Source organism: Oryctolagus cuniculus, chromosome X, assembly GCF_051225735.1.
Source record: "Oryctolagus cuniculus isolate XC-2025 breed Fujian yellow rabbit chromosome X, ASM5122573v1, whole genome shotgun sequence".
Taxonomy (NCBI): domain Eukaryota; kingdom Metazoa; phylum Chordata; class Mammalia; order Lagomorpha; family Leporidae; genus Oryctolagus; species Oryctolagus cuniculus.
This window is the reverse complement of record NC_142888.1, coordinates 86,079,857-86,099,677: the sequence shown is the minus strand read 5'-3', so window position 1 is coordinate 86,099,677 and position 19,821 is coordinate 86,079,857. Positions and strand designations below refer to the sequence as shown.

Below are 19,821 nucleotides of genomic sequence, written 5' to 3'. Positions count from 1 at the left end.
AGTTAGCGGGCCAGTGTTTTGGTGTCACTGATTAAGCTGCCACTTCCTATGCTGGCATCCCATATGAGCACCAATGGGTACACTGATACCTCAGTGATTTGGTTTCAACTGAAGGAATGTATGTTGCTTGAGAAGACTACCCATAATTCCTATTAAAACAGGTAAGTTTAATATTTAGTATAATGCATATGATTTGTCAAAATAAACTTTTTTTCATAAGATAACTGTTGGAATTTGGGACTTATTAATCATTAATGTCTCCTTTTTCAGCTTCTTCTACCTTACCTTTATATTCAGACATTGAATACTCCTTCAGAACTTTCCCTCAATCCTGTCTTTTTAGAATTTTTATTTACTTATTTTTTTTAATTTGAAGGACAAACTGATAGAGAAATCTGTCAGCTAATTGGTTCATTCCCCAAATGCACACAATAGCCAGGGCTGGGCCAGGCTGAGTTCAGGAGCTGGGAATCCAATCCAGGTCTCCCATGTGGATGGCATGGACACAACCGCCTAGACAGTTACCTGCTACTTCTAGGGTATGCACCAGCAGGAAGTTGGAATCAGGCGAGAAGCTGGGACTCAAACCCAGGTACTCCAGTGTGGGATGCAGGCATCCCAAGAGACATCTTAACCACTGTGCCAAATATCCACCCCTGAATCCTATCTTAATGTCCAACTTTCCTAGGGCTTCTACTGGCTTCTTGGGTTTCAAGTTAAAATACCAGAGACTGTTCCACCCTAAGTTGCTACCTTTCCTTTGTGACAGTGATAAGTATTCTATTGCTCAAGCTAGTAAAGTTTAAGGGATGACCTCAGTGAGACTTTTTTCTTTAACACCTCCCATAGTAACTCAAGATCTCTAATATAGTTGTAATCCATAGAAGCTACATAACTGATGATTTAAAAATCAAGCTTTGTGGAAATCATAAAATTCATATGGAAATGTAGTGGACTCAAAATAGCTAAAACAGTATTAAAGAAAAAATAAAACCAAGTTGGAAGAGCCACACTTCATGATTCCAAAGCATACTATACAGCTACAGTAAACAAGACAATGTATATAGCCATAAGGGTAGATACACGGATCGATATAATGGAGCTGAGAGTCACAAAATAATTGACCATTACATTTATGGTTAATTGATATTCAACAAGGATGGCTGAAAAATTCAAATGAAAGGAAGAATAATCTTTCAACAAATGGTGCTGAGACAATAGGTACCCACCTAGAAAAAAAAATGAAGTTGGACTCTACTTAAACCATACACAAAAATTAATTCTGAATGTACCAAAGACCTAAATGTAAGAGCTGAAGCAATTAAACTCTTATAAAAAATGTAGAACTAAGTCTTCATGTGTGTAAATTCAGCAATTATTTCTCAGATATGACACCAAAAGTACATGACAAAAGAAAACTAGGTAAACTGGACTACATCTAAATTAAAATGTCTTGTGCTGCAAATGATTCCATCATATAGTGAAAAGACAACTATAGAATGAGAGAAAATATTTGTAAATTATGTCTGATATTTCCACAATATATCAGAATATATTCCACAATATATAAAGAAGTCTTTTTTTATAGAAAGATTTATTTATTAATGTTTGAAAAGTAGTTAGAGAGAAAGGGGGAGAGAGAAAGAGAAAAAGAGATCTTCTATCTGCTGGTTCACTCCCCAAAGGGCAGCAACAACTAGAGCTGGGTCTAGCCAAAGCCAGGAGCCTAAAACTCCCATCTGGGTCTCCCACGTGGGTGACAGGAGCTTAAGTACTCAGGCCAACTTCCACTGCTTTCCCAGGCACATTAGCAGAGAACTGGAATGGAAGTGGAGCAGCCAGGACTTGAATTACCGCTCCCATGGTACAAGATGCCTGCATTGTGCAATGCCAGCCCCTGTAAAGAAGTGTTACAACTTATAATGCAAAGTAAACAACCCCGTGTTTTTAAAAATAGGAAAATGGTTTGAATAGACATTTCTCCAGAGAAAGTCAAGAAATGGCCAATAAAGGCATGAAAATATTCTCTAAAAATTTATTTATTTATTTATTTATTTGTGAAGCAGAGTTATAGACAGAAAGGGAGAGCCTGAGAGAGAGAGAGAGAGAGAGAGAGAGAGAGAGATGGAGAGAGAGAGAGAGGTTTTCCATCCACTGGTTCACTCCCCAAATACCTGCAATCACCAGAGCTGGGCTGATTGGAAACCAGGAGTTTCTTCCCAGTCTCCCATGTGGGTGTAAGGGTCCAAGCACTTGGGTCATCCTCCACTGCTTTCCCAGGCCATTAACAGAACTGAATCAGAAGAGGAGTAGCTGGGACAGGAGCCAGCACCCACATGGGATGCCAGCACCACAGGCAAACGCTTAACCTACTATGCCACAGTGCCAGCCCCCAAAATATCTTTTAAAAAAGATTTATGTATTCATTTGAAAGAGTTGCAGAGAGAGGGAGAGATAGACACACACACACACACACACAGAGAGAGAGAGAGAGAGAGAGAGAGAGAGAGAGAAAGATCTTCCATCTGTTGGTTCATTCTGCAGATCCAGATGACTGCAACAGCCAGGGATGGGCCAGGCCAAAGCCAGGAGCCAGGAGCCAAGAGCTTCATCTGGGTCTTTTGCACAGGTGACAGGGACCTAAGCACCTGGGCCATCTTCCCCTGCTTTTCCTAGGTTTTAGCAGGGGGCTGCATCAGAAATGACAGCTGGGACATGAACTATCACCCATATGGAATGCTGATGTCCTAGTTGGTGGCTTTAACCACTACATCACAATGCCAACCCCCAAAAGATTTTTAATATTATTATTCATTAAGTCAGTACAAATCAAATCATTAATGAGATACTATTTCATACATACCAGAATTTCTGCAATTAAATAAAGTAATAATAACAAGGAGGATATGAGGAAATTGAAATTTTCATTCATATTACTGTTTGGAATATAAAATGCTACAACTGCATTGCAATATGGTTTGACAGGTTCTCAAAATATTAAATATAGAGTTATTGTATGACCCAGTAATCCCACTCCTAGGTACTTACCCAAGAGAACTGAAAATAAATGTCCACACAGATATTTGCACATGGGTGTTCCTAGTGGGATTATTCATAACTACAAAAAATGGGGAAAAGATGGGGCTGACACTGTAGTGTAGTGGATTAAGCCACTGCCTGCAGCAACAGCATTCCCATATGGGCACCAGTTTGAGTCCTTGTTGCTCCACTTCCAATCCCACTCCCTGCTAATGCACCTGGGAAAGGCATCGAAAGATGGCCCAAGTGCTTGGGTCCTTGCATGCATGCGGGAGACCTGGAAGAAGTTCCTGTCTCCTGGCTTCAGCCTGGCCCAGTCCTGGCTGTTGCAGCCATTTGGGGAGTGAACCAGTGGATGGAAGACACCTCCCGCCCCCAACTATGCCTTTCAAATAAATAAAATAAATCTTTTTAAAAATTGGGAAAAAACAATGCCCGTCAGTAGTGAATGGATAGATAAGATATGGCATATTAATACAGTGGAATATTATTTGCCAATGGCGAGAAACGAAGTACAGATACATGCTATAACATGGGTGGACCTTGAAACATGCTAAATGAAAGAAATCATACAAAAAGTGACCAAATATTATATGGTTCCATTTATATGAAAAGTGCAGAACAGCCAAATTTATGCTGACAGAAATATTCAAGATTCTCTGGAACCTGGGGAGAGGAGGAGGAAGAGTAGTGACTGCAAATGGGTAGGGGCTTTCTTTTGGGGGTGATGAAAATGTTCTAAACTTAGGTTCTGATGACAGTTGCACAATTTTTTGACTGTATTAAAACCATTGACTCTATGCCATACGTGTATGGCTCTTTTGATACACGATTTTGTATTTTAAAGATGCTAGAAATAAGCTATCAGAAAGGGAGAAATACCATTGAAAAACATGACGTTTTTCTCCATAATTAAACTTTACTAAATATATTACTAAAGGTCCCTCAAATCTTTTCTCAGGAAAAAAATCAAATTAATGTTCTGGAATCTATTGCACTTAGATGGAACCAAAAAAGGGGCATTAATGATAAAAATGGAGAAGCTCACTTTTTTCTTCCATCTTAAAAGATTTAAATTCAGCTAGTCATTTATGTGTTATGCATTGTTCTAGATGCTTTCACATGCACTGTATTCTTTAGTTACATGGTTACCTGTGGTTTAAAGGTTATGTTCATTTTATATATCAAGAAACCAAGGTTCAAAGACGACAACTTACTCAAAATTTCATATATGGAAAATAACAAAAATTAATTCATTCGGTGACAGTACTCTACAATCACATGGTAATCCTACCTCCTTAAATTCTCAAGTGTGTTCAGTAATATGTTAGACAACATTGTGAGTTACTTCTAAAATAACTAATATCATCCATTTAATAGAAGTTATATTACTTTGCAAGTATAATCCTAATCTTTTCCCAGGTCATTAGCGGGGAACTCTATCAGAAGTGGAGCAACCAGTACTTGAACAGGCACCCATATAGGATGCTTGCATTGCAAAGACAGCCTAACCCACTGCACCACAATGCTGACCCTGTGCCTCTTTTCTCTATATTCTGTGAATTAATGCCATCAACACTCAACTTGATGATTATGACCATCTATCTAGTTGCCCACACTTGGTTGTCATCTTGGAATCTTCTAAGGCTGGTGTTGCAACACAAAGGGTTAAGCCACTGCCTGCAACTCCAGCATCCCACATTGGAGCATTGCAATGAGTCCCAGATTCTCTGCTTCTGATACAGCTTCTTGCTAATACAGCTGGGAAAGCAGTGGAAGATGTCCCAAGTACTTGGGCCCCTGCCACCATGTCGCAGATCAGGTTCCTGCCTCCTGGCTTCACTCAGGCCCAGCCCTGGCCATTGTGGCCATTTTGAGTAGTGAACCAGTGGGTTAAACATCTCTTTCTCTCTCTCCCCCTACTCCATAATGCTGCCTTTCAAATAAATAAAATCTGCTTTTAAAAAAGAATCCTCTCTTTCCTATTTCTAATAAGAAATAAAGTTCTCTATGATCCGTTTAATTATTTCCACACTCACTACCAAAAATGCTTGAGTATCCCTTACCTGAAATACTTGGAACCAGAAGTGTTTTGGATTTCAGATATTTTTCCAGATTTTTGGGGTATTTGCATATCCAAAATATTTCATAAAGTTCATGGAAAATAGAATTAAAGTTTATTTTGATGCAAAAATGAAATTTGTGCATAGTTTTTCATAATACACATAAGAACTTTTTGAAAACTCTACAAATGCGTGGATTTCAAAAATTTTGCTCCAAGGTATACTTATCTTCCAATTTCATTTTTCCAAGAACTTTTTTGAAGTATTCTTGTACATAAGGAGATATCTTAGACTTTATACACATAGCCTAAAGGGAATTTTATAGTGTTTTTGCTGGGCCTGAATTTTGACTGCAACCAGTCAAATATAGTCAGGTGTGGAATTTTCCACTAGTAGTGTCATGTTGGTACTCAAAACATTGCAGATTTAGGAACACTTTGGATTTTGTATTTTTGGATTAGGGTTGTTCAAGCTATACTTACAACTTATTTTAGACTCTTATTATGTATGTCTGTTCATAGATTCTTAAAAGGTCTCTCAGGTTGTCCCTATCGCCACTCTATTTTCCCTATCACCTCCAGAGTGCTATTTTTTTTTAAAGATTTAGGGGGCTGGTGCCATGGCGCAGTAAGTTGATCCTCCGCCTGCAGTGCCAGCATCCTAAGTGGGTGCCGGTTCTAGTCCCAGCTGCTCCTCTTCCAATCTGGCTCTCAGCTGTGGCCTGGGAAAGCAGTAGAAGATGGCTCAAGTGCTTGGACCTCTGCACTCACGTGGAAGACCTGAAGGAAGCACCTGGCTCCTGGCTTCAGATCGGCGCAGCTCTGACCATTGTGGCCATCTGGGGAGTGAACCAGCAGATGGAAGACCTTTCTCTCTGTCTCTCCCTTTCACTGCCTGTAACTCTACCTCTCACTCCCTCTCACTGCCTGTAACTCTGCCTCTCAAATAACTGAATAAAATCTTTAAAAATTTTTATTTATTTATTTGAAAGGCAGAGTTACAGAGAAAGATCTTTCATCCTCTGGTTCACTCCCCAAATTACTGCAATGGCCAGAACTGAGCCAATCTAAAGCCAGGAGCCAGGAGCCTCCTCCTGGTCTCCCATGTGGGTACAGGGGTCCAAGTGCTTGTGCCATCTTCTGCTGCTTTCCCAGGAGTGTTAGCAGGGAGCCGGATTGGAAGTGGAACAGCCAGGACTCGAACCAGCACACATCTGGGGTACTAGCACTGTAGGCTGCAGCTTTACCTGCTACACCACAGCACCAGCCTTCAGAGTGCTATTTATAAAACATAAATCTGATCATGTTACTTACCTGCTTAAAATTTCAGTGTTTGCCCACCAAAGTCATGACTTCATAACATATATTGCCATTCATGATCTGACCCTTACTTGTTTACCCAGGCTTATCTCTCTCTACTTCTCTAGTACATCAGGTACATTGGTCAACCTGAGCTACTTTTGGGTCTGTGCATATTCTTTGACCTTATATGTATGATTTTCTTTGTGCTTGCTCTTTTGTCTACTAAGAATACTCTTTCTCGCTGGTCTACCTGGAAAATACTTGTTTATCCTTGAAGATCCAGCTCATGCATCATATTCTTTCTGAAACCTGACAATACCCACCCATCTGAATCTAGTAAAGTTGATTACTTTCTCCTCTGTGATACTACATATATCTCTATTATAGCACTTATGACAGTGCATTGCAGTTATTATCCGTCTTTAATTCGTACTAAACTGTTACCTCTTTTTGATCTTTCTACCGCAAGTGCAATACTTATACCATAGCAGATACTCATTAGACATTTGAATGTTGTTGAATAGATGAATGCTTTTTCCTAAATGATTTATTTATTTATTTGAAGGTCAGAGTTACACAGAGAGAGGAATGGCAGAGAGAGAGGTCTTCCATTCGATGGTTCGCTCCCTAATTGGCCACAACGGCTGGAGCTGTGTTGATCTGAAGCCAGGAGCCAGGAGCTTCCTCTGGGTCTCCCATGCAGATGCAGGGGCCCAAGGACTTGGGCCATCTTCCCAGGCCATAGCAGAGAGCCAGATCGGAAGTGGAGAAGTTGGGACCCAAACCAGTGCCCATATGGGATGCCGGCACTGCAGGTGGTGGCTCTACCCACTACGCCATAGCACTGGCCCCAGATGACTGCTTTTTGTAGATGTGAAATATTTTTGACAATTTTATTTTCTAAAATTCTCCAAGGCAGGCATTTGATGTAGTGGTTTATGATGCTACTTGGGACACCCACATCTCTGATTTTAATTTATATAGATTTTTAAGATTTATTTATTTATTTGAAAGGTAGAGTTGCAGAGAGAGAGAGAGAAAGAGAAGAAAAAGAAGAAGAAGAAGAAAGAGAGAGAGAGAGCGCGCGCGCATGTGCTTGATTGACTCCCCAAATGGCTGCAATAGCTAAGGCTGGGCCAGCCTGAAGCCAGGAGTCAAGAGCTTCATCTGGGTCTCCCATGTGAATGCAGGGGCCCAAGGATTTGGGCCATCTTCCACTGCTTTCCCAGGCACATTAGCAAGGAGCTGGATCAGAAATGGAGCAGCCAGGACTAGAACCAGCACCCATATGGGATGCCGGCACTGCAGGCCGCGGCTTAACCCACTGTGCTAGCCCTAATTTGTATTTCTTTAATAACTAATACTGTTGGAATATTTCAAGTGCTTTTCTTTTAAGATTTATGTTATTTATTTGAAAGGCAGAATTAAAAAGAGAAAGAGGGAGAGACAGAGAGAGGTCTTCCATCCGCTGATTCACTCCCAAATGACTGCAATGACTGCGCTGGGCCAGACCAAAGCCAGGAGCCAGGAACTTCTTCCAGGTCTCCCACATGGAAGGTCTTGGGTCATCCTTCGCTGCTTTCCCAGGCCATTAGCAGGGAGCTGGATCAGAAGTGGAGCACCTGAGACTCGAACCAACGCCCATGTGAGATGCCAGCACTGCAGGCGGCAGCTTAACCTGTTACACCACAATGCCAGCCCTTCAAGTGCTTTTTTAGCCTTGATTTTTTAAACATTTTATTTGAGAATAGATTTAAATTTACTATACAAAAATTGTGAGGTAGTAATACAAAAAGTTTCTATTTCCCCTTCACTGTATTTCCCCTGTTAATATCTCATATTGAAGAATAATTTTGCTGGATATAGAATCCTTGGTTAACTGCCATTTTATTTCAACATTTTGAATTTATCATCTCATAATCTCTGGCCTGCAAGATTTCTGGTGAGAAGTCCACTTATTGAGAATCCTTTATGCATGATAACTTGTTTTCTGTTATTTACTTAAAAATTTTCTTTGACTTTTGCCAGCTTAATTATTGTATCTTGAGGTGTTGATCTCTTATAATTTATTCTACTTGTAACTTGTTGAGCTTCTTAGTTGAGTAGATTAATTTTTAAATGAAATCTGGGAAGATTAGGCCATCATTATTTCAAATATTATTTCTCCTCCCTTTTTCTCTTCTCTTCTTCTAGTACTTCCATTATGCATATATCGGTATGCTTGATGGTTTTTCACAAGTCTCCAGGGCTCTATTCATTTTTTTCTAATTCTTTTTACTTTTGTTTCCTGAGAACGATTAATATCTACTGATTTAATCTTCAAGAATGCTGTTCGTTTATTTTGCTAGCTCAAATGTGCTACTGTGACCTTCAAGTGACTTTTTCATTTCATTATGATATTTGTGAACTCTAGAATTTCTATTTGATTTTTATATAATTTTGTCTCTTTACTGATATTCTCTATTTAATGAGACACAGTTGTAATTTATTTTATTTTTAAAATTAATAGACTTCATTTCTTAGGGAAGTTTTAGAAAAATTGACCAAAAAATATGGAGAATTTGTATAAACTCCCATGCACCTCTCTACCCTGCCTCAAGTTTCCCTTACTGTTAGCATCTTGCATTGGTGTGGTGCTTTTGTTACAATTGATGAGCCAATATCAATACATTATTACTAAAGTCTGTTTTTACAATAGGGTTAATTCTTTGTGCTGTACAGTTCTATGAATTTTGCCAAATTCATACTGTCATATATCTACCATTATAGAATCATACAGACTAATTTCCCAGCCTTAAAAATCCCCTGTGCTATTGCTATTCCTATTCTTTTCCCTCCCCCCATTCCCGCAAGCATTGATCTTTTATTCTCTTTAATGTTGACTCTTCCTTGCCTTTTCTAAGATGTTATATAGTCGGAATCATACCATATATAGACTTTTCAGACCAGCTTCTTTCATTTAGCAATCTGTAGTTAAGGTTCCTCCGTGTATTTTTGTGGTTTCAAAACATATTTATTTTTATGATGAAAAATAGCCCATTCCCTGGATGTGCCACAGTGTCTATCCATTCAGCTTCAGTTAGTGAAGAATAATGTGATTCTTCAGTGAAGAATAATGTGATTGCTTCTGATTTTTAGGAATTAATGAATAAAACGGCTATAAACATTCTCATGCAGGCTTTTATGTAGACAGAAGTTTTCAACTCAGTTGAGTACATACCTAGGAGCACAGTTGCTGGATCATATGGTAAGGCTATGTTTAGCTTTGTAAGAAATTGCCAGACCATCTTCCAAACTGGCTGTACCATTTTGCATTCCCACCAGCAATGAGTGAGAGTTCTTTTTGCTCCACATACTCAAGAGCACTTGGTATTATTGATGTTTCGGATTTTTGCAATTTTCCTAGGTATGCAATGTTGTTTTAACTTGTAGTTGACTAATGACATGTGATGATGTTGAACATCTTTCATATGATTATTTGTCATTTATATCTTCTTTCATGAGATGTCTGTTTAGATATTTTGCCACTTTTTACCAGACCTTTTAGTTTTTAAAGTCTCCTTCAATGAATTTATAATGGTTGTTTTATGGTTTTTGTTACAAAATCCAACTACTGGGCCCACTCAGGAATGTTTTATGTAGGCTTCTTTAAAAACATCTTTTTTAAAAAAAAAACAACTTTTTTTAAAAGATTTATTTATTTATTCAAAATGCAGAGTTACAGAGAGGCAGAGGCAGAAAGAGTAAGAAGTCTTCCATCTACTGGTTCACTCCCCAAATAGCTGCAATGCCCAGAGCTGAGCTGATCCTAAGCCAGGAACTTTTTCCAGGTCTCCCATGCAGGTGCAGAGGCCCAAGGACTGGGGCCATTTTCTACTACTAGTCCATAGCAGAGAGCTAGATCTGAAGTGGAGCAGCTGGGACTTGAACTGGCACCCCTATGGGATGCTGGCATTGCAGGCGGCGGCACAGCACCAGCCCCTAAAATACTTTTAATCCTTGTTTCCTTGGATCACCACCTGAATCCCTATAATTTATTAGTAATTTGACGATGGGTCAGATTTCCTTATGAATGACTTAAACTTTTTAAGTCTTCCACCTTTTTTCCCAAAGGTATTTTAGTGTGAAGGTATATCTTAAACTTCAGGCAGTTTATAAATCAGAATTAGATTTTATTTCTTGGTATCAAAGACAATCAGAATTGAGTGACTGGGGACTTCTACCTAATTTCTTATGTGCATCTGCTCACTGCCCTGTGCATATGTGCATACTTCTAGATCCTCCAGAATATGTTGGGATCCTTCACATTTCCATATGGTCATCTGATTTTTCAGGTCTCCCTTTTAAATTTGTAGCCAGGGTCTTGTTTGCTCCGACTGAAATGAAGGCCCTACATAGCTGTTGTTATGAGGAGATTGCTATTGTTTTTCTATAATGCCCTCCAAATAGGACTTTATTTTCACTGCATGAGCTGTAAATCAAATCAACTAATAACAACACCCTGGGAATGAAGAGTTTTCCTGAGAGCTGCTTGTTTGGTCAAAATATTGACTGTGCTCTGGGGGGTTGGTTTTTAATTAAGCTCCAAAAGATCCACTGACTGTCCTGTTGGCTTTGATGGCTGTTACATTTCTGAGCATGTTTTTTGACATCTCTGATTTTGATAGGAAAACAATGTCTCTGTGACATTGCCTTAATATTTAATATGACATAGATTGTGGCTTATAACTGACAGATAAAACATTAGCAATTGTTTTGCCGAAATTTTTAAGCATGCACTTAATTATATTCTGACTATCTTTTTCAGGTTGCTGTTAGTGCTGATTCTACAGTCCCACCTGATCATTTTGAGGTGCAATCTTTGACAAGTCAAAAAGAATGTAGTAAAACTGTGAACACTGAAGCCTTAATGACAGTATTTCACCCACAGAATTTGGAAACTCTTGATTCTAAAATGGTAGGAAAACAAAATACTTAAATCTATGGTCTGGAACAGTTGATGAAAACTAGTCATAGAGCACACTCAAAGGTACCACAACTGAAAACTCTTCTTTTGGGACTTGAAAATGTTTTATAGCCAGTACTACTGTGTGGCTTATTAAGTTCCACCACACACAAGGATTGTTACCAAGAATGAAGTTAAAAGATGAATGTTAGATATTGGCCATAGATTTCTAACTAATCCTGATATGGGGTGATTTGGGGGGAAGATGATAGTTCAAAGCTTTACATCCTAAGTGTGACACCATCATTTTTAGATGATTTTTTAAAGCATCTTATTTATTTTCTTTTTATTTATGAGAGAGACAGATTTTCCATCCCCTGGTTGTTGTCTCTTTTTAAAGATTTATTTATTTATTTAAAAGGCAGAATTTACAGAGAGAGAGAAAAAGAGAGATATCTTGCATCCAGTGCATTGCAGATGGTGGCTTTGCCTGCTATGCCACAATACCGGCCCCAGTTCTTTTTTTAAATACCTGCATCAGCCAGGGCTAGACCAGGCCAAAGCCAAAAGCCAGGAAATCAATCTGGGTCACTCACATGGTTACAGGGACCAACATACTTGAGCCACCACCTGCTTCCTCCCATGATGCATGTTAGCAAGAAGCTGGAACTGGAAATGGAGCTGGGAGTTTTTTTAAAAGATTTCTTTATTTATTTTAAAAGAGAGTTACAGAGACAGAAAGAGAGCTCCTCCATCCACTAGTTCATTTCCCAAATTGCCACAACAGCTGGGACTGAGCCAGGCTGAAGCCAGGAGCTTCATTTGGGTCTCCCACATGGGGTGCAGGAGTCCAAGCACTTGAGTCATCATCCACTGCTTTCCAAGGCATGATAGCGGAGAGCTAGACAGGCAGTGGAGCAGCTGGGACTTGAATCGGTGCCCATATGGTATGCCAGCATTGCAGGAAGCAGCTTAACCCACTAGCCCCAGAGCTAGGATATTAACCTTGGCACTCTGATAGGGGAGACAGGTGACACATGTGTCATCTTAAGCACTACAACAAATGCTCACCCCATATGAGTTTAACTCAGAATTAGTAAGTTAAAGCTGTTATGCTTACATGGGTTTTAAATATTTTTTAAAGACTGATTTATTTGAAAGAGTTACAGAAAGAGAGGGAAACACACACACACACACACACACACACACAGAGAGAGAGAGAGAGAATCTTTTATCTGCTGGTTCATTACTCAGATGGCAGCAATGGCCAGGGCTGAGCCGGGCTGAGCCGGGCTGAAGCCAGTAGCCAAAAGCTTCATCCAGGTCTCCTACCTGGGTGGCAGGGGCCCAAACACTCAGCCATCTTCTACTGCTTTTCCCAGGCCATTGGCAGGGAGCTGGATCAAAAGTGGAAAAGCCAGAACACGAATCAGCACCCATATGGGAGGCTGGCATTGCAGGCAGCAGCTTTACCTGCCACACTACCTCACTGGCCCCAAGGGTTTTAAATGTTTTTGTCAGTAACAGAATCTAATGTTTCATTCTTAGGTGAATACTGATTTTGACTTCCCATGTTCTTGAATTACATATATTTTTCATAGTAAATAGAGTGAGCATGAGGCAGGTGTCGTACACAACAGGTTAAGTTGCCGCTTGTAACACTAGGTTCCCATATGGGCACCAGCTTGAGTCCTGGATGCTCCACTTCCCATCCAGTTAGTTTCTAATGTGACTGAGACAGCAGCAGCAGAAGGCCCAAGTGCTTGGGTTCCTGCTGCCCACGTGAGAGACCCAAAAGAAGCTCTTGGCTGTTGGCTTTAACCTGGCCCAGCCCTGGCCATTGCGGCCATTTGATTGAACCAGTGAATGGAATCTCCCTCTCTCTCTCCCTCCCTCCCTCTCCCTATAACTCTGCCTTTCAAATAAATAAATCCTTTTTTATAAAAAGTGAACAAGTTATTTTTAAAACGTTAATTTCATGTTTATTTGCTTTCGTTTTTCTGTTACAGTTGAAAGAAAAGATGAAGGAACAGTCTTGGAACATCCTGTTTGCAGAATGTGGGCGTGGCGTTAGCATGTTTCGGACCAAAAAGACTCGAGATCTAGTTATAAGAGGAATACCAGAGACCTTAAGAGGAGAGCTGTGGATGGTTTTTTCAGGTATTATGTCTATTCACTTTATTCATTTAACAGACATTAATTACGGCCTTTCTAGGAACTATGCACTATGCTAAAGTCAAAGAATTACGAAAATGACTAGGACGAAGTTTTATTCATTGTGAGTTCAGACCAGTCAGAGAGAAAGGTAAGTTATTAGGTGTGCTTACCTCTATGTCCACACACACATCTAGTATCTGACAGATTACTTTATTAGGCAAGATGTGTCTAATTTGAGTGGAAAATCTATCCTTAGAGTCAAAAAAAAAAAGTTAAGGACACATAAGTCTCATGAAATTCTGTTGGATAAGATTAGTAGCTTGACATTATAGTTTCTAGTATGAAGCTTTTTCTGTTCCTCTTTTTTTTATGCTCAGATTATCACTTGAGCATAAATCTGAATTTCAAGGCACCAAAATCCAATTCTTTGTGTATATATGCAATTAATAGCTTTATTATATTCCTCTTCTTTTGTATGGTAATACAGTCATCTTCACAGGTGCTGTTAATGACATGGCTACTAATCCTGGTTATTATGCTGAAGTGGTTGAGCAGTCCTTAGGGACCTGCAACTTGGCTACTGAAGAAATTGAACGTGATTTGCGTCGCTCCCTGCCTGAGCATCCAGCATTTCAGAGTGACACTGGCATATCTGCTCTAAGGCGGGTACTCACTGCTTACGCATATAGGAATCCCAAAATTGGATACTGCCAGGTATGACTTCACTAGAAGCCCAACTTTGTGCACATCCCAATGATAAAATCATGTCAAATCCAACTCTTCTAATTTGGAAATTATGATTGTAATGAGAGAGATTTGCCTGAGATCAACAGTAGATATTATTAATGTTAGTACAATGGTCGTGAGAATACTTTGGTTTTTTAAAGATTTTATTTATTTGAGGGGTAGAATTACACACAGTGAGAGAAACACAGAGAGAAAGGTCTTCCATTCCCTGGCTCACTCCCCAGATGGCCACAATGGCCAGAGCTGGGCTAATCCAAAGCCCAGAGCCAGGAGCTTCTTCCTGGTCTCCCACGTGGGTGCAGGGGCCCAAGCACTTGCGTCATCTTTCACTGCCTTCCCAGGCCATAGAAGAGAGCTGGATCCGAAGAGGAGCAGCTGGGATTAGAACCAGCGCCCATATGGGATACTGGCATCGCAAGCGCAGGATTAACCTACTGCACCACAATGCTGGCCCCAGAAAATACTTTGGAGAATTAATATTTTGTGAAGTAATTTTTATTTTTCATTCAACAAATGTTTGTTGAATTCATGCTCTGTAAAAGATACTATGCTGGCTTCTTAAAGCCATTAAAAATGTGTTCAATAAGGATTCTGCTGTTAAAAGTATATATAGACTGCAATGGCAGGTGTTAAAGCATTTATTGGGAAACCAAAAAACAACTAAGACAAACTGTTAGAGAAGTATAAAGCTTTGTCAAAATGTATAAAATGGAGAAATTATTTGAATCCGTAAGAACCAGAGAGGGCTTCATGGAAGAATTAGCATTTGCAAACCTTGAAAAGCGGTAAACTTTGGATATAAGGAGATGAAAGAACATTCTTTGTGAGGGGATCTGTGTAACCCAACATGGATCAAGGCAAATGTAGAATATTTATAGGACTGTCTTCTGATGGTTTAATAGAAGTTCGGGGTAAATGTAGCAAGGAAACTGGAGAAAAAATTCATAACACAGATAGGGATAAGTCAGGAGTTTGGATTTTATTTTATAGGCAATGGAGGAATCGTTGGGAAAAAATTCTTTAGGAGTATAGTCCCTGTATTAACTCGGATAAATTAGATTACTAACACAAAGAAAATAACTGAAACGCAATAAAAGTTTGTTTCTCAAAGAAATAAACATAGTGATATTTCCCACCCTACCCTCTGTCCCAACCATACTCCTACCCTCCATCCTCCTTCCTTTCTTATTGTTTTCTTTTAATTTTTACAATGACATGCTTTCATTTTATTTTATACCATAAGCTTAACCCTTCACTAAGTAAGAATTTATCAAGTAGTAAGAAGAAAACCACTGTTCCTCAACTGTATAAACAAGGGCTATAAATAATAATCAAATCCGAAAGTGTCAATCTCACTCATATACATTATATTTTTTGTACTCTTTAGTTACCACAGATCAGGGATCACTATGCTGCTAAATCTGTGTATGTGAAATTTGTTCATCTTATGTGAATGAAAAAATTTAAAAAAAGAAATAGAGGAGAGTGAGTATTTAGGTTAATAGACAGCTCTTCTCCATGAGAATATTCAGGAACTTAAGTGATAGGTTGACTTCACTCTACCATCTTCAAAACAAGGCTTCCAGGGTATTGTTTCATTGCCATTACCACGCACTGGAAGGGAAATAGAAGATGGAGAAACAATTGTGGGAGATTCTATGGGCTAGGCCTGGAAGGGGCATACATCATCCACACTCTATTGGAAATTCTTAGTTATGTGACTACTCCTATTCCAAGGAAGTATGAAATGTAATATAGCTGAGCAAAAATATGCTGAGTTACTATGGAAGAATGGGAAAGTAAATGATGGTAAATAGATAGTAGTGCTCTAAGACATACTATTTTTATAATGGGTTGAGTGCCTGTAATGATTACGTATAAATATCTATCCATTGGAACTTACCAACATAGAATTATTTGAAAAACAACTTAAGCAAACTGATCAACTACATGACAAGTGTTTTTAGCATATTTTAGGATCTCTGAAAAGAAGCATAACACTTGTTTTTTCAAAGAACTTACAGAGCCTATGATCTTATCTATATGCAGTAGTTAGAGATAGTTTCAAAGTAGGCAGCATTTGATTTTCACGTCTATAAGATAAGAACAATGTTAAAAGTATAGAGGGCAGGGGCTGACACTGTGGTGTAACACGTAAAGCTGCCGCCTGCAGTGCCAGCATCCCATATGGGTGCTGATTCGAGTACTGGTTGCTCCTCATCCGATCTGGCTCTCTGCTATGTCCTGGGAAAGCAGTAGAAGATGGCCCAAGTCCTTGAACCCCTGCACCCATGTAGGAGAACTGGAAAAAGTTCCTGGCTCCTGGCTTTGGATTGACTCAGCTCCAGCCATTGTGGCCATTTGGGAAGTGAAGCAGCGGATGGAAGACGTTTCTCTCTGTCTCTCTCTCTGCCTCTCCTCTCTGTGTAACTCTGACTTTCAAATGAATAAGTAAATCTTTAAAAAAAAGTATAAGGGGGGCCAGCACTGTGGCACAGCGGGTTAATGCCCTGGCCTGAAGTGCCAACATCCCATATGGGCACCAATTTGAGACCCAGCTGCTCTACTTCCAATCCAGCTCTCTGCTATGGCCTGGGATAGCAGTGGAAGATGGCCCAAGTCCTTGGGCCCCTGCACGCATGTGGGAGACCCAGAAGAAGCTCTTTGCTCCTGGCTTCAGCTCGGCGCAGCTCTGGCCATTGCGGCCAGACGTGTCTCTCTCTCTCTCTCTCTCTCTCTCTCTCTTTCTCTTTCTCTTTCTCTTTCTCTTTCTCTCTCTGCCTCTCCTCTTTCTGTGTAATTCTTTCAAATAAATAAATAGATCTTTTAAAAAATACTGCTTTAAAAAAAGTATAGAGGGCAGGAGGAAAGGTATTCTGGGCTAAGGTAACCATATGAGTGATAAAATTCAGGCAAGAATAAGACTGCAGTGGGGATCAGACTGGCTAGGTTTGTGTTGGAATCAAGAAGTAAATAAGTTTGTGTGTGACAAGATCATGGAAAATCTTTAAAGCATGGGAAAAAAGTTTGAATTTAATATGATAGGCAGTTTTTGCTTTTGATGAAAACCCATGTGACCTATACATACAAACATCATGACTGATTGGCTTGCTTATCTAGCTATCTAACATCATCTTTTCTTTAATTCTAGCTGTCACCTTTCTATATTGAAATATAATTCACATGCCACAAATTTCACCTTTTTTAAAGATTTATTTATTGAAAGAATGACACAGAGAGAGGGAGAGACAGAGAAAAAGAGATCTTCCATCCGCTGGTTCACTCTCCAAGTGACTACAAACACCTAGGGCTGGGCCAGACCAAAGCCAGGAGCCCAGAACTGCATCAGTGTCTCCTACATGGGTGGCAGGGGCCAAAGTGCTTGGGCCATCTTCTGCTGCTTTCCCAGTCACATTGTCAGGAAACTGGATCAGAAGCAGAGCAATTAGGACTTGGATCTATGCTACAATAATGGGATGCTAGCATCGATGGCTTAATCTACTGTGCCATAACACCATCCTCATGAACTTCATCTTTTAATGATTATTATTTTTTATTTTTTGAAGATTTTTTTGTTGATTTGAAAGTCAGAGTTAGCGAGAGACAGAGAGAGAGATCTGCCATCCGCTGGTTCACTCCCCAGGTGGCCACAGTGGGTCAGAGCTGAGCCATGCTGAAGCCAGGAGCCAAGAACTTCTTCCAGGCCTCCCATGTGGGTAGCAGTGGTCCAGACACTTAGGACGTCTTCCACTGCTTTTTCCAGACCTTTAACAGGGAGTTGGATTGTCAGTGAAGCAGCTGGGATACGAACTGGTGTTCAAGTGGAATGACGGTGTTTCAGGCAGCTACTTTACCCACTATGCCACAACACTAGCCCCATGATTTTTAATATATTCACAAACTCTTGCAACCATAAGCACTAATTGTAGAAAATTTTCATCAACCCAAAAAGAAGCCCCATGCCCATTAGCAGTTGATTCCCTATTCTCCCTACTGTCAACCCAGGCAATCAGTAATCTGCTTTCTGTGTTATGCCCATTATGGAAATTTTATATAAATGGAATGATACGATGTATGATCTTCTATTCCTGCCTTCTTTCCTGTAGTTTATTGTTTTTGAGGTTCATCTATATTTTAGCAAGTGTCAGGACTTCATTCCTCATTATGACTAATATTCTATTGTATGCATATACTATGTTTTATCTGTTCAAAAGTTGATGGACATTTGAGTTGTTTCCATGTGTTAGCTGTTGTGAATAATGCTGCTATGAATATTTGTGTACAAGTTTTAGTGTGGACATTGTTTTTAATTCTGTTGGTATATACCTCGAAGTCAAATTGCTGGATTATAAGCTAACTCTATATTTCACATGTTGACACACTGCCAAACTACTTTCCAAAGAGACTGTGCCATTTTACACTTTATGTAAAGTGAATAAGGGTTCCAATTTCCCTACATTGTTGACAACACTTTCTATTATCTCTCTTTTTGATTGCAACCTCCCTTTGCACCCTTGTTGAAAATCATGGCAATAAATGTTAGGGCTTATTTCTGGGCTCTGAATTTTATTCCATTTATTTATATTTCTGTTCTGATTTCAGTACCACACTGCTTTGATAACTGCATTTGTGTAGTAAGTTTTGAAATTAGGAAGTATAAGTTAGCTCTGTTCTTTTTCTCCAAGATTGTTTTGACTATTGAATCTCTTGCATTTCCATATGAATTTTTGGGTCAGTTTGTCCATTTCTTTAAAAAAACAACTGAGGTTTTGATAGTCATTTTGTTATATCTGTATATGAACTTGAATATTACAAACTAACAATACTAAGTCTTCTAATCCATGAATACAGTATGTCTTTCCTTGCCTTTTATTTAGTTCTCTTTAAGATTTATCTATTTGAAAGGCAGAGAGAGAGAGAGAAAGAGAGAGAGAGAGAGAGAAAGAGAGAGAGAGAGAGAGAGAGAGAGAAAGAAAGAAAGAAAGAAAGAAAGAAAGAAAGAAAGAAAGAAAGAAAGAAAGAAAGAAAGAAAGAAAACCTTCCATCTGCTGGTTTACTCCCCATATGACTGAAATGGCCAGGGCTAGGCCACAGCAAAGCTAGGAGCCAGGAGCTTCATCTGGGTCTTCCATATGGGTGCAGGGGCCCAAGTATTTGGGCCATCTTCTGCTGCTTTCCCAGGCGCATTAGCAGGGAGCTGGATTGGAAGTGGAACAGCTGGAACTCGAGCCAGTACCCATATGGAATGCCAGCACTGCAGGCAGCAGCTTAACCTGCTATGCCACAGCACTGGCCCCTATTTAGTACTTCAATTTTATAGTTTTCAGTGTGCAAGTCTTGCACTTACTTTATTATGTTACTTTTTAAAGTATTTTAATCTGTTTGATATTATAATAAATTGAATTATTTTCTACATTTCTTTTTTTATTCTTTGCTGCCAGTAGATGTAAAATTGATTTTTGTGAATATCGATCTCATATCCTGTATCCTTGCTGAACTTATTTACTAGTTCTAGTAGATTGTTTAATGGAGTCCTTAGGATTTTATACATATAAAATATTGAAATCAG

The 19,821-nt window shown here is 39.4% G+C and overlaps 1 protein-coding gene across 1 annotated transcript in view; it reads left to right on the top strand.

Annotated features, from left to right (window-relative positions):
• TBC1D8B (TBC1 domain family member 8B) overlaps positions 1–19,821 on the top strand; it is an 86,059-nt gene that overhangs the window by 35,750 nt on the left and 30,488 nt on the right. Inside the window, exons 8-10 of the mRNA XM_002720152.6 lie at positions 11,211–11,360; positions 13,358–13,508; positions 14,005–14,219. Coding sequence (XP_002720198.3) covers positions 11,211–11,360; positions 13,358–13,508; positions 14,005–14,219 — 516 coding nt within the window. The remainder of the gene's footprint in view (positions 1–11,210; positions 11,361–13,357; positions 13,509–14,004; positions 14,220–19,821) is intronic.